The 13,994-nt window shown below is 42.8% G+C and overlaps 1 protein-coding gene and 1 pseudogene across 7 annotated transcripts in view; one reads left to right on the top strand and one right to left on the bottom strand.

Annotated features, from left to right (window-relative positions):
* The window catches only part of szt2 (SZT2 subunit of KICSTOR complex), a 421,207-nt gene that overhangs the window by 331,506 nt on the left and 75,707 nt on the right, over nucleotides 1–13,994 (bottom strand). For all 7 annotated transcript variants that reach the window (XM_033622785.2, XM_033622790.2, XM_033622786.2 and 4 more), the window contains exons 27-28: nucleotides 10,026–10,153; nucleotides 4,652–4,919 (exon numbers count right to left, since the gene is read on the bottom strand). In XM_033622785.2, the coding sequence (XP_033478676.2) occupies nucleotides 4,652–4,919; nucleotides 10,026–10,153 (396 nt within the window). The remainder of the gene's footprint in view (nucleotides 1–4,651; nucleotides 4,920–10,025; nucleotides 10,154–13,994) is intronic.
* LOC144463721 (uncharacterized) lies at nucleotides 10,981–11,615 on the top strand (annotated as a pseudogene).

Raw genomic sequence — 13,994 nt, 5'->3', positions numbered from 1 at the left:
TCCCTGCTCTCCAGGCCAGCTTGGGAGAGCTGTAAGGCCGTTGCTATGGCGTCCCTAGCAACGGAGCATATCGCTGTCCAAGGGCTGACTTAGAATGGCAACAGGATGTCAGCTGACCAACACTCGCTACCCGCTCCCTGGTTGCGGTGATTTGAGATGCTGGCCAGCTAGGAATTAACTAGTGCTGCACGATTAATCTAACCGCAATCACGATGTCAGGCTGTGCGATTACATAACTGCATAAAAGGCTGCGATTTGCGATTTAACGTAGGCTAAATAAATGTTAACGTGTGTGCCTGTGAATGTGACTGCCTCTCCTGTAGTGTGTGGAGTTCGTTGACATCACGCCCACAAGCTATCCTGGTGTGTGCAGCCGGCGTGCAGCAGTGACCAACACAGATGCTGAAGAAGAGCATGAGCTCGACCATGAACAGGCTGAGTTGGTGGCGAAAAAAACGTCTGTTGCATGGCGATACTTTGGATTCAGGTACGGCGATGTTGGACAGAAAGACGTGCTGTGTAAGTGTAAAAATTAAAGTCGCCACATCCTGCGGCAACGCGACCAATCTATATCAACACTTGAGATAGCACAGCACAGGGAAAAGTAGGAGTAATGTATGTGAGAGAAAGCCGAGCCGTGTAACGTTAAAGACAAAGAGACAACTGAAAGCCGCCAGAGCCTCATAAAACAACATCCAAGCACAGTTAAGCAAACATTTGTAAGTGTCACAGGGAAATCATGGACTCCATAACAAATGAAAAACTGAGCTCGGGTTCGGCCCACTTGACATGCTGTTGTGTTGTGCTATGGCGCTGGAATTTGTCATTTACGTGACAACGCCTGAACGCAACATATGCTCGCTCTGCTGTGTGTACAGTTCCGTGCTGCGCTGCTGTGTGAGCAGCGTGTTTGACTGTGCTCAGTCTGTTGATGGTCATTTACACACTGTCTGTCCATAACAATAATTATGTCAGGTCAGGTCAGTGCCCCCTGATATAATGTAGGGGAAACACTGAATCAAGCAAAAAGACTTATGATACCATTTATTTATTATATTTTATTGAAATTATATTGTAATCGCAATCGCAAATCGCGATATTGTCCACCATAATCGCAATCGCACATTTTTATCAAATCGTGCAGCACTAGAATGAACTAGCAGCCAGTACAGTACAGTCCTCTCTGGTCTAGCTAGCATTTAGCCGTGTTACTTACTGATCCATTAGAAAGAAAGCTAGCTGCACACCGGTGTTGAAGCCTCTTTGGTCACGGAGCTCCCTCCATCTCTTGAACGCCTGACTGAGGTTTACTCTTGTTTTTCCTCTTCTTCTATCACTCTCCTTTTTGCTCTTTACCTCCTCAGACAGAGGAGCTAGTTTTCTTTTGCTAGGCCATTTTTCACTTGTCTCCAAACTTTGTCCGTCTGCCATTGTGCTCCTGACTCAACTATCTCATGCCCAACTCCTCATAAGGACCAGCTCCAGTCCCTGATTGGCTGACCGACCAGTTTCGCAATACATGACGCATTTCCTGCCGAAAAGGCAGATTTTTTCCGCGGAATTTTGGCACCGGTGGCAAAAGCTTATTACAAAGATTGCAAAGCCACTAAGTAACCTATGTAAACGTTGATAGTCTGATTTTACTGTGGCCACTACCCTGTGCAACCCACATTATTTTCATAATGATATACTTAGGAAAATATGGTATCTGTTGCCTCTTTAAATTGCCAGGGAAGCTACTGCAGCATTCATTTGTGTAAAGTGTAAATAAAACAGGGGAACTCACACAACCTTGAGGAGCTCCCATACTTATAGATTTAGTGTCAGAGAGGGTATTGTTTACTCTGACATTCTGACTTCTATTAGTCAAAAAAGAATAAAACCATTTAATGATCAGGGGGCTTACAGTCATCTGAGACAATTTCCTTATTAACAGATGAGGCTGCAAGGTGTTAAATGCCGAACTGAAATCAATAAATAGAAGACGGGCATACGCTTTAGGGTTTTCAAGGTGCTTTAACGTTAGGTGGGTGATACTATTACTAGCATCATCAGCAGCTCACCCTTGTCGGTAAGCAAATTGGTTTGGATCGAGCTGAGAATTTACCTCTGATTTGAGTATCGACAATACACTTCTCAAAATATTTCATTACGATTGAAGTCAAAGCGACCGGTCTGTAATCATTATTCTCAGAAGGACAAGGTTTTTTAGGCACAGGTATGATTGTAGATTTTTTCCAAAGGGCAGGGACAATGGGTCTCATTCATGAAACGTGAGCAGAAGGAATTTGTGTGTAAACTGTTCGCAGATGTAAATTTATGTGCATGTCCGCATTCATCAATATTTTAGTAGCTCCGATCTTTTCGTAGCTACTAACAAAATCTACTCCTGCTCCTGACCACTCGTAGTGCTTGTGTAAATTTAGTAAAGCACATAAATATTGCTTGTCACTATTGGAAATTACAATTTTAATTCGTATTGCCCTCTGTTATGTAGGCCTACATAATACACAGATGCCTTTGAAACACGTAATCTAAACATGACAAAAATATTAAAAATATAACACATTTAGTTAAATTAGTTGGCAATTAGCAGGTTTAAGATCCAGATTAGGTTCATGATTGTGAATTATCTATGTAAATTGACTAAACAGATTACACATTCTTTCTACATGTTGAATGATGATAATAAAAATATCCGTAAGGACAGCCGGATCACAGCCTCTTCTGCCTCAGTGCCTGGGTTCAGCAGGAGCAGCAGGTGGTGGAGCCACGAAGGAGCACGCGCCAGCTGAAAGAATTATTTGAGACAAGACTTTTTTTTTTTCTTTTTTGGTGGCTTTTTGATCATTTGAATGAATAAATCTGATTTGAAAACTGTTTAATTTACGTTGTATAAAACAGAGCTTTAGTCTATTAAGATTCAAATAATTTGAAGACGATGCATACAAACTGCTGTAGGCTATATGTTATCTGTATCATTTGTTAAAATAAATGTTAAATAGCTCTACATTCCTACAGCCATCACTGATTTAGAGGTTATCCATTACGCACAAAACATCTCTGGTTTCCCGTTCCCACTTCATTCAAAACCCCACAAATGAATCTTCTGTTTGTTTGGTGACCGCTGTATTTTTTTGTGTGTGCTTATGCGTTTCTTTGCCTCCAGTTTCATATCAAACCATTTACGCTTCATCTCTGACATGGTTCTTTGTACGGAGACAACATTAACAGCATCTGTTACCTCCCTCCAGGCCTTCGCTTTGCCTGTCCCTGTCACACCACTACTAACTGAAGAAAACAAAATGTTTTTTCTTAAGTCCACTTCACCCAAAATTATTTTGATCTTCGCTTCAGAAAAATTATTTTTTCTTTCTCTCTCTTTCTTTCTTTGCACCATGACTGACAGGTCGACAGGATGCACCTACACCTCCTTATATGGTGGTCATTGGCTATTCATGGGCGGGGATTTATGCTAATTGCTGATTACCGGGAGCGCACTGTCACTTTACGATGGATTGGCATTCATGATCATACACACGTGTTTACGATCAAATCTGAGTTTCCCGCGGCGTTCCTGAATCCAGAGTAGGTTTTTAGTAGCGTAGGCTTTTACGTGCAAATCTACACATAGATTTACTCACTTTTCATGAATGAGGCCCAATGTGTGTATCCACAGACAACTGAAATACAGGGCACCAAGCTGGAGTAAGTTCCTCTGCACGTCTTTAATAGCATAGCAGAAATGCCATCTGGGCCTGTGGATTTTGTCCTGCATGTATTCCTAAAAATAGATTGAATTTTGTAAGGGTCAACTACCAATACGGAATCAGTAGTTGGGATAGTCAGCAGCAGTTCATTACATTCTGAGGAGAAATCCTGTGTGTCAAACCTGACAAAAAGTCAGTAGTTTGCTGTTTTAGATTCATCATCTGTGGCAATGGGCTTCCTGCTTGTGGACATACTGGTTGCAGCTTTCATGAAGTCCCATAGCTGTTTAAAGCTGTTGTGTGTTGTTTATAGTTTTCAAATGATGTTCAATATTGTCCCTGTGTTTTCTCTTTGCCCCTCTCAGCAGTTTATTAAGTTCCTTTTGCACCACTTTTAAGCCCACCTTGTCATGGTTTCTAAAAGCTATTTTTTTCCTATTAATGCAGTCTTTAATCTCTCTAGTAATGTGAGGCTTATTATTTGGATATACAGTAATGTCCTTCTTGGGGACTACACAGTCAACACAAAATGAAATATAATCTGTAATTGTATCAGTGGCCTCATTTATTTCCAATTCGTGAAAAATGTCCCAGTCTGTGCAGAGCAAAGATCCCTTTAGAGTTTCTAAGCTGTCCTGAGTCCAAACAGTCACTGTTTTTGACTGTGGCGTATTGCTCTTAAAAACCATTTTGTTTGCAGGGATCAAATGGACTGTATTGTGGTCTGAAATTGATAGAGGAGGCTTAGATCTTGCGCTGTATGCGTTTTTAATGTTCCCGTAACATTTATCTAAAACTTAATTATCACGGGTATTTCACTTGACGTATTGCTGGAAGCCTGGAAGGGACATTTCTAATTAACAGTGGTTAAAATCGCTGTAAATGTTGGTTAAGCTCAGTATCATGGTTAAGCTTAGTATGACTAATATACAATGTCCTACCTGGATGAGGAGGCCATGGCTGCCCTGTCATTTGATAGGTCCTCCTCAACCTCTCCAATGACGAAAGCAGCAGAACTCCCTGAAGGTTTTGGGTTCCCTCCCCATCCTGGAGTCACACTATGCTCCCTAAAGATCTTGATGTGTCCACAGAGGGTCTGCAGGAAGGAGGTGATGTCGATCTCCTGCAGGGATTCCTCACAGTAGTCCATGGCCATCAGGACATCCTGGGAGCTGATGCTGTAGGACTGCTGTAGGCTGCGGTACACACCTGAGGAACAGAGTGAGGAAAACAATGACTGATGCTGTGTTGATTGCAATGGGTTCAACAGCAAGTGACCTATCTGGGACATGTGATCACAGCAGAGGGTAGATCTTGCTCTGCAAGATCAACATATTATTATGTTTATAAATGGACCAATGAAGCCACTAGTGCCTGGCCTGCTGTCAGCCAAGGCCGGTGTAGGCAACATGACAGTGATCACAATTCAGGAGATATGAGGGGCAGAGCAGGGCATGCAGTGTTTGTTTACAACAAAGTTCATGTGTTTTTGGGTGAGGAGAGGCAATTAAACTAAAACTGCACAAATATGACAACATTGTAGACCTGCAGCCGACGAAAGGGTTGCCTTACATAACCGCGAGTGTTGCTGTGGTGAGACAAAATTTTGTTGGATGCTGTGTTTCTATTTATATTGGTCACTGGCTTTAAAAGTGCTGCAATGAATGAGGAACGACTGATTCATCAGGTTAAGATGAGGAATTATCTACACCATACCTTCTAATTCCACTACAAAAACCAACATCAGGTGGAGGCTGGCTGAAGAGAGATCAACGGGGAGCTCAAAGTTTCTGGTGAGCGAAACAACCCCATGCTAATAACAAGCCAGGCAAACATTATTTGCTGATGGCTATGTTGTTTGTCATTTCCAGTAGCTGTCACAATATTAAACAGTTTTCTCTTTTAAAAAGTAACCTTACAGAGTAGGGCTACTCGTCTCGTCTCGTCGTCCTCCGCTTATCCGGGTCCGGGTCGTGGGGGCAGCAGCCTCAGCAAAGAAGCCCAGACAGTCCTCTCCCCAGCCACCTCTGTCAGCTCTTCCGAGGGAACCCCGAGGCGTTCCCAGGCCAGCCGGGCGATGTAATCCCTCCAGCGTGTCCCAGGGCGGCCCCGAGGTCTCCTCCCGGTTGGACATGCCCGAAACACCTCCCAAGGGAGGTGTCTGGGAGGCATCCTTACCAGATGCCCGAACCACCTCAACTGGCTCCTCTTGATGTGGAGGAGCAGTGGCTCTACTCCAAGTCCCTCCCGGATGTCTGAGCTCTTCACCCTATCCCTAAGGCTGAGCCCAGCCACCCTGCGGAGGAAACTCATTTCGGCCGCTTGTACTCGCGATCTCATTCTTTTGGTCACTACCCAGAGCTCGTGACCATAGGTGAGGGTTGGAACATAGATCGACCGGTAAATCGAGAGCTTCGCTTTCTGGCTAAGCTCCCTCTTCACCACAACGGACTGGTTAAGAGTCCGCATCACTGCTGACGCCGCCCCAATCCGCCTGTCAATCTCCCGCTCCATCCTACCCCGACTCGTGAACAAGATCCCGAGATACTTAAACTCCTCCACCTGAGGCAGGACCTCCCCCCCGACCTGGAGTGGGCAATCCACCCTTTTCCGGCTGAGGACCATGGCCTCAGACTTGGAGGTGCTGATTCTCATCCCAGCCGCTTCACACTCGGCTGGGAACCGTCCCAGCAAGAGCTGGAGGTCACTGTTCGATGGAGCTAGGAGGACCACGTCATCCGCAAAAAGCAGGGACGAGATCCTCCCGTCACCGAACCTGACACCCTCCACCACTCGGCTGCGCCTAGAAATTCTGTCCATGAAAGTTATGAACAGAACCGGTGACAAAGGGCAGCCCTGGCGGAGTCCAACCCTCACCGGGAACAGATCCGACTTACTGCCGGCCACGCGAACCAGACTCGTGCTCCTTCGGTACAGGGACTGGAGGGCTACTCACTCATCTTTTAAGTCAGTGGTTCCCAACTGGTCCAGCCACGGAGTCCAGATTTCTCCTTAGTAATTAGTTCAAGGTCCACACAGTTTAATACGTTCAGCGTCATACCTGCATTTGGCCAGGACGTTGAGCTCGTTTGCTGTCTCTGTCAAGTAGCTGTCAGCTAGTCACTCCCTCTACGGCAGTAAACGGCACTTCAAAATAAAAGCGCTATGCTGGAAATTTACTGCACTTAAAAATAAAGTGTGTGAGTTTTTTTTACAAACTTGACACTTTTGCGAGTCACTTGCAGCCCATTTGGAATGGACCTGCAACCCACTTTTGGACTGCGAACCACCAGTTGGGAACCACTGTTTTAAGTGGTTACGTCTCCAAGTCTGATCTCGAACACACAGCTGATATTTACATGGTGTGTTTACATGAAGTAGGCCTAACAGAAGTGCATGTTTAATGGATTCATAGTGGACACAGACCTCTGATGTTATGTTATGTGACGCTATAGTCAGACGCTCGTTTGCTGTTGAGACATGGTGTCATTATGTTCCACTCTGGAGCGGCTGCTGAGTCAAGTGTGACACCTGGCAAATGAGGTATACTGGTCTGGTCCGGTATTATGCATAATATCAAACAGTTTTGATCATTTTTACATCGGCCAACCCCTAATTCCCTAAGCCTAACAACTTGAAATTTGCTCTTACACTGTGTTTATTAATGAGATCAAAAGGTTTGATCATGAATCTCCATTTGGGACTGAATAAGTTGACTGCATATTATCTAATGTTTTTCTGTGATGCAGTGGAAATTTTAACCTTTGGACCCTTGGACTTTTTTGGGGTATTTTTACTGCCTTTACTTTTAAGCTCATATCACAGTCATTATAAAGGCTACATACACATGCTATATCTTGTTGGTTTTTTTTTCAGGAAAATCTGGGCTAACCAGATTTGCCATCATTCCATGTCCTTCTATGTGCCTGTATTTTATATTAATTTTTAAATCAATGGAAAAAAAATCTGTGTTACTAAATTCTTACATTTTTACATGTATCTCACCATTGCAAGTTGGAAGTTGACATATTCTGCCATATATGAAGAGGGGAGACTCTCTGGAATCTGGCAATATAAGAACCATGATGGTGGGACATTCTGTCACTTCACAGTTGTCCAAAACATGTGGTTTGTGCCAGGCGGACATGATTGCCATTATTTTTTCATTATTGCAAGAAATTCCATTGACTCATTCACAAGTCAAAAATGTGTTTTATCTGAAAGAAACATGCAATATTTACATCTAAGATCATAGAAAAATAGTAATAATATTATTCCTCACTATATGAAGTGACTGATAACAAGATCTGTATAATGGATTGTAAAGAAATTCATCAGGTTTTTATTTTGTAGACAACTGATCTGTATTTATAGCGTGATGGGATGACAGCACAATGATGTGTTTGGTATCATCGGAAAGCTCCGGTCCTGTGCTTTCATGATATGCGTGGCATTTGTGTGCGATGCTGCATTCGTCAGTAATCCATCCAAGAGTAATGTGTGTGCAGAGCTCTATGAAAGCTCTGTTATACATAATTTTAGTGTAACTTTATCATTTTTTGTCGTTGTGAAAACATTGGACTACCGACAAGTGATTGGTCTTGTCGGAAAGCTGTGACGAACGGTTACGGAGAAAATCAATAGAGAAGAACAGGTGTGAATTTGGACACACTTTGCGTTGTTCGCACCCATAGGGTTAAGAACTTCAATTTGTACAATTTACTCTCTGTGTCCTTGCAATTCCCTTTCCTTCGAATGCTATCCACCTTATTTTTCACGGTAACACGGAGGCAAAACAGAACGCAGCCAGCTTCCGTTTTTTTGTGCGACACTTCCTGTCCAGCACTCTTACCACTGTGTAAATGGGAATCGCCTTGTTTACCTTGCTGAGTTTAGCTATATATATATATATATATATATATATATATCACATTTTTCACGTCACTATATCACCGTTTAGACTAATCTGATGTTTGTAAAGTCTATAAACACAATGACTGAACAAACATTAGTATTTTCTCTGTGTGTAATTAATAACATGGTTATCGTAGATTAGCTGGGCTAACCGTTAGCTGTTAGCCGTTAGCCGTGTCTGTAATAACTCACTAAACTCACAAAGTGGCCCGTGAAAAAAATATTTTCTCCAGCGGATGTCTTAGTTACAACATGACTGAGCTAACTGGAGTAGTTTCATGTCGTATCCGGCAACGGGAGGCTTTTAACATCTGACGATCCTGATGTTAGCTTTGCTGCTAGTGTTAACGTTAGCTGTCCCTGTCAGCTGCAGCCACTGATGCTTTCTAGACATCGTGATTTCCCAAAACTGAATAAATACCACACATAGCAACACAAAACTGCTTTGCTAGCTCAATCATGTTGTAACGGCTGGATGGTTGATGCGTACATGCTGATTCAGGCGCTATCAGAGCCGATCCGTGCATCACTATGGCTTAATGATCAACTCAGTTAATAAAAACAACCCGTCCTGTGTTAGGAGTGTATGTCACTGACAGAAAGAAAGAAAAGGGAAAAAAAAGATAGAAAAGCAGCGTACACCTCACATATTTATTTCTCACAGTTGCGCACACGTGTGGCTGGCATGCAGAAGCACCGTCTGTGTGTCTGTGTGTCGAGGGTGTGAGCCGCAGCTTCAGCTGCTCAGGTAGAGAGGCTGTGTAGCCCAGTGTGTTTTTTCGCTGATTCGGTTCTGCAGGTTCTCTGCTGGTATACTGGAGACGGGGATCAAGCAGTTTGTCTCACTCGGGATAGATTGTGCTTTTTTGGTTCGTAGTTTATGACTGATGTGCGATTTATTCGCGTTTAGAGGCATAAATTTCCCTTATAACGGAAACGTGGGCACAGTTATCTATACAAAATACACAGACTAACTAACTAACTAACTAACTAACTAACTGATTGACTAACATAAACAACTGAAAATTAAAAAAAAATAGCTTGCACCGTTAGCTCCGGTAAGGGAAAGCATGAGGTAAAGCGACTGACCGGAAGTCACGCACAAAAAACGGAAGTTGATCACTATTTACTTCCGTGTTTGAAAATAAGGTGGATAAACAAGTGTACAGATAGCTTTTTTCTCAGAGAGCTGCTTGCAGATAACCTATTTCCTATTTACAGGATTTAATAAAATAGTCATGGTGTAAATACTGGACTGGGCATTTTGCACTGTACCAGCAGAGAATAATGGTGCAGGTAAACTGTAAAAATATGTGCTTTTATTTTAGTTAGATAAATTGTTACGAAGAAATCTTGGGCAAAAGTAACTTTTTCAAGTGTATGCAGGTGGGGGGAGGTCACCTTTGACGTAGCTCTGGTGGTAATGTTCTTGCAGCAGGCTGCAGTAGTTGGTGAGCTCCTTGTGTTTGTGAGGCTGAGCCAGGAGGTCAGTCCAAGGGGAAGGACTACTGCGGTCCTGAGACAGTGACCTGCAAGAGGACAACAAAACAGAATACACACTGAGACGGGAATTCAACAAAGTTCACCGTTAGCAAGACTAATGAAGGATCTGCTGCACCCACATGGATTACAACCTAATTTATTGTTTTCCAATAGATTTATGCTTATACAACCTAAATTTCACATATAGTACGTGGAAAGATACAATGTCAGACAACATAAAAACAGATAATTCCATTCCATGTAATTGTATATAAGCATTTAGAAAGCTTCAGCCCAGATCTCCACAGCAGTAAGCAAAGTCCAGAGAACCCACAAACCTGTGAGGGACAGCTCAACCTTTACAAATGCCATTGAAGCGTTGTATTCAAGAAAAAAAAAAATCAGGACAAAAGAGGACAAAATATAAAACGGTAAACAAAAAAGACCTCAACCACCACAATGTTTTCATCTACAGTGCCACCAGAAAGTATTCACACCCCTTCACTTTTTCCACATTTTGTTATGTTACAGAGTTATTCTAAAACTGATTTGAGTATAGTTTTCTTTTAAAAAATCTGCACAAAATAGCCCATAATGATTCAGTGAAAACATCTTTTCAGACATTTTTGTAAATTTATGAAAAATGTAAACATTTAAACATAATAGGTACATAAGTATTCACACCCTTTGCTCTGACACTCAAGCTCAAGCTCAGGTGCATCTGATTTCCACTGATCATCCTTGAAATGCTTCTACAACTTGAATGGAATCCACCTGTGGTAAATTCAGTTGATTGAACATGATTTGGAATGGCACACACCTGTCTATATAAGGTTTCACAGTTGACAGTGCATATCAGAGCAGAAACCAAGCAATGAAATTCAAGGAATTGTCTGCAGACCTCCGAGACCGGATTGTGTCAAAGCACAAATCTGGGGAAGGATACAAAAGAATTTCAGCAGCATTGAAGGTCACAAAAAGCACTGTGGTCTCGATTATTCGGAAATGCAAGAAGTTTGGAACCACCAGGACCCTTCCTAGATCTGGCCGTCCGACCAAGCTGAGTAACCGGGGAAGAAGGGCCTTGGTCAGAGAGGTGAACAAGAACCCAATGGTCACTAAGGCAGAGCTCCAGTGTTCCCTTGCAGAGATAAGACAACCATCCAGAAGGTCAAGCATTGCTGTTGCACTCCACCAATCAGGCCTTTATGGTAGAGTGGCCAGACAGAAGCCACTTCTCACAAAAAGGGACATGGCAGCCCGCTTGGAGTTTACCAAAAGGCACCTTAAGGATTCTCAGAGCTGGAGAAACAAAATTCTCTGGTCTGATGAAACCAAAATACAACTTTTTGGCCTGAACTGCAAGCGTCATATCTGGAGAAGAAGAGGCACTGCTCATCACCTGGCTAACACCATCCCTACTGTGAAGCATGGTGGTGGTGGCAGCATCATGCTGTGGGGATGTTTTTCTGCTGCAGGAACTGGGCGACTAGTCCGCATAGAGGGTAAGATGACAGCTCTGGAACTCAGACTAGGGCGTCGAGTCACCTTCCAGCACGACAATGACCCGAAGCACACAGCCAAGATAACAAAGGAGTAGCTTCAGGAGCAGCCTGTGAATGTCCTTGAGTGGCCCAGTCAGAGCCCAGACTTGAATCCAAGTGAACATCTCTGGAAAGACCTAAAAATGCCTGTCTAGTGATGCTGCCCATCCAACCTGACTGAGCTTGAGAGGATCTGCAGAGAAGAATTGGAGAAAATGCCCCAAAACAGGCGTGCCAAGCTCGTAGAGACATACCCAAGAAGACTTGAGGCTGTGATTGCTGCCAAAGGTGCTTAAACAAAATATTACACCAAGGGTGTGAATACTTATGTACCTATTATGTTTAAATGTTTACATTTTCAATAAATTTACACAAATGTCTGAAAATATGTTTTTACTTTGTCATTATGGGACATTTTATGTAGATCTTTTAAAAGAAAACTATACTCAAATCAGTTTTAGAATAACTCTGTAACATAACAAAATGTGGAAAAAGTGAAGGGGTGTGAATACTTTCTGGTGGCACTGTATTTAACAGTAAGGTCATAGGAAGCAAACAGCTCAAGACAAACAACTGCAACATACACAATCACCTGCAAAGCTGCAGCAAGCACAGACACATCAAGCAGTAACCTTCAAGGCTAAAAAATGAAGCCAGTGCCTCAGTGCCAAAAACTGCAGTTCCTCTAATGACCACTTGAGGATGGCTCCAAGAACAAGTCCATCCCCATAGACTCCCATGTGGAAATGTCCAACTTAACAGCAGATATAAACATGTTTACAGCCTGGTTTTGGTCTCTAACTAATTTCAACATTCATGACAACTGTGTAGTAATTTCTCAAGACAGATTCTGCAATCTACATTGTAGAATCTGTCAGCAGCCCTGTGTGAAAGACGACTAGAGAAGGGGGGAGGGCGGGGCTTTGAGTCTGAACGATACTGCGCTTTAGCCAATCACAATGGAGGGGGTGCAGCCGAGACGTGCAGGTGTCCCCAGGAAATGTGTACCTACAGAAACAGCAAGCTCCACGTCCATAGCGACCGCTCCAGTAATGCCGTCTCGTCAACGTGAAAAAAAATATTTTTTCCAGCGGATGTCTGAGTTACAACACGATTGAGCTAACTGGAGTAGTTTCATGTCGTATCCGGCAACGGGAGGCTTTTAACAGATGACGATCCTGATGTTAGCTTTGCTGCTAGTGTTAACGTTAGCTGTCCCTGTCAGCTGCAGCCACTGATGCTTTCTAGACATCGTAACTGGTATCGTATCCCATAACTGAATAAATACCACACATAGCAACACAAAACTGCTTTGCTAGCTCAATCATGTTGTAACATATTCGCTGGAAAAAATATTTTATTCACGGACCGTTTATTGAGTTATTACCTTATTTTTATACAGTCTATGGTTGTAGACAACGCTAACGGCTAACGTTAACAGCTAACGGTTAGCCCAGCTAATCGACGATAACCATATTAATTACGTGCACACAGAAATAGTAACGTTTGTTCAGTCATTGTGTTTATAGACTTAACATAGATCAGATTAATCTACACGGTGATATAGTGACGTGAAAAATGTGATATATAGCTAAACTCTGTATTTGTAAACAACACGGCGATTCCCTGGGGGCACCGCCGGAAGTGAAAGGCGTGAGGCCCCTTCACTTCCGGTTAGTCGAAAAACTCCGGGCTGTGCCTCCAGATGGATTTCCAGATTGACTGTGTAGAGGTGAATCTTTATATAACTCACCTGTTTACATTTTATTAAGGCTTAAAGTTATGCATATTTCAGAGCTGCGCCACATAACCATTATCCTCTGGACAGGACGCTAGACTATCACAGGGTTGACATATAGAGACAGACAACCATTCACACCTACGGGCAATTTAAAGTCACCAATTAACCTGCAAAAGATGGGCAATCTGCATTTGCTTGTGCAACCAAGCTCCAAAGGCCCAACACAAGCAGCAGCCTTCCTTGTCTTATTTTAATGCACAAACATTATGCTTCCTTTATATCTGGGATTGCCTCTTATATGATGTGATATTCTTGAATAGAAAACCTATTTTTTTGGCTTCCTGATTTCCTGGCAATGATGATGAGCATTTTAATGGAAAACTGTGTGAACTCATGACAATGGCAGGAAAAAAAAAGGCAACTACCTGACCAGTGCTACAAACGAACATTACACAGCATAGCACAAGATAAGTGTCTCTGGACTGAACAATGCTCTAACACTGACAAGTGTGAAAAGGGACTTGATTAAATATAAGTTGTGTTCCGTGTGTGGCAGCACTGTACATCCTGTGCGTACATGAAGCAACACAAGCCTGAGAAGGA

Source organism: Epinephelus lanceolatus, chromosome 6 (assembly GCF_041903045.1).
Source record: "Epinephelus lanceolatus isolate andai-2023 chromosome 6, ASM4190304v1, whole genome shotgun sequence".
Classification (NCBI taxonomy): domain Eukaryota; kingdom Metazoa; phylum Chordata; class Actinopteri; order Perciformes; family Serranidae; genus Epinephelus; species Epinephelus lanceolatus.
Note: the sequence above shows the minus strand (reverse complement) of the source record. Positions and strands in the feature narration are given on the sequence as shown.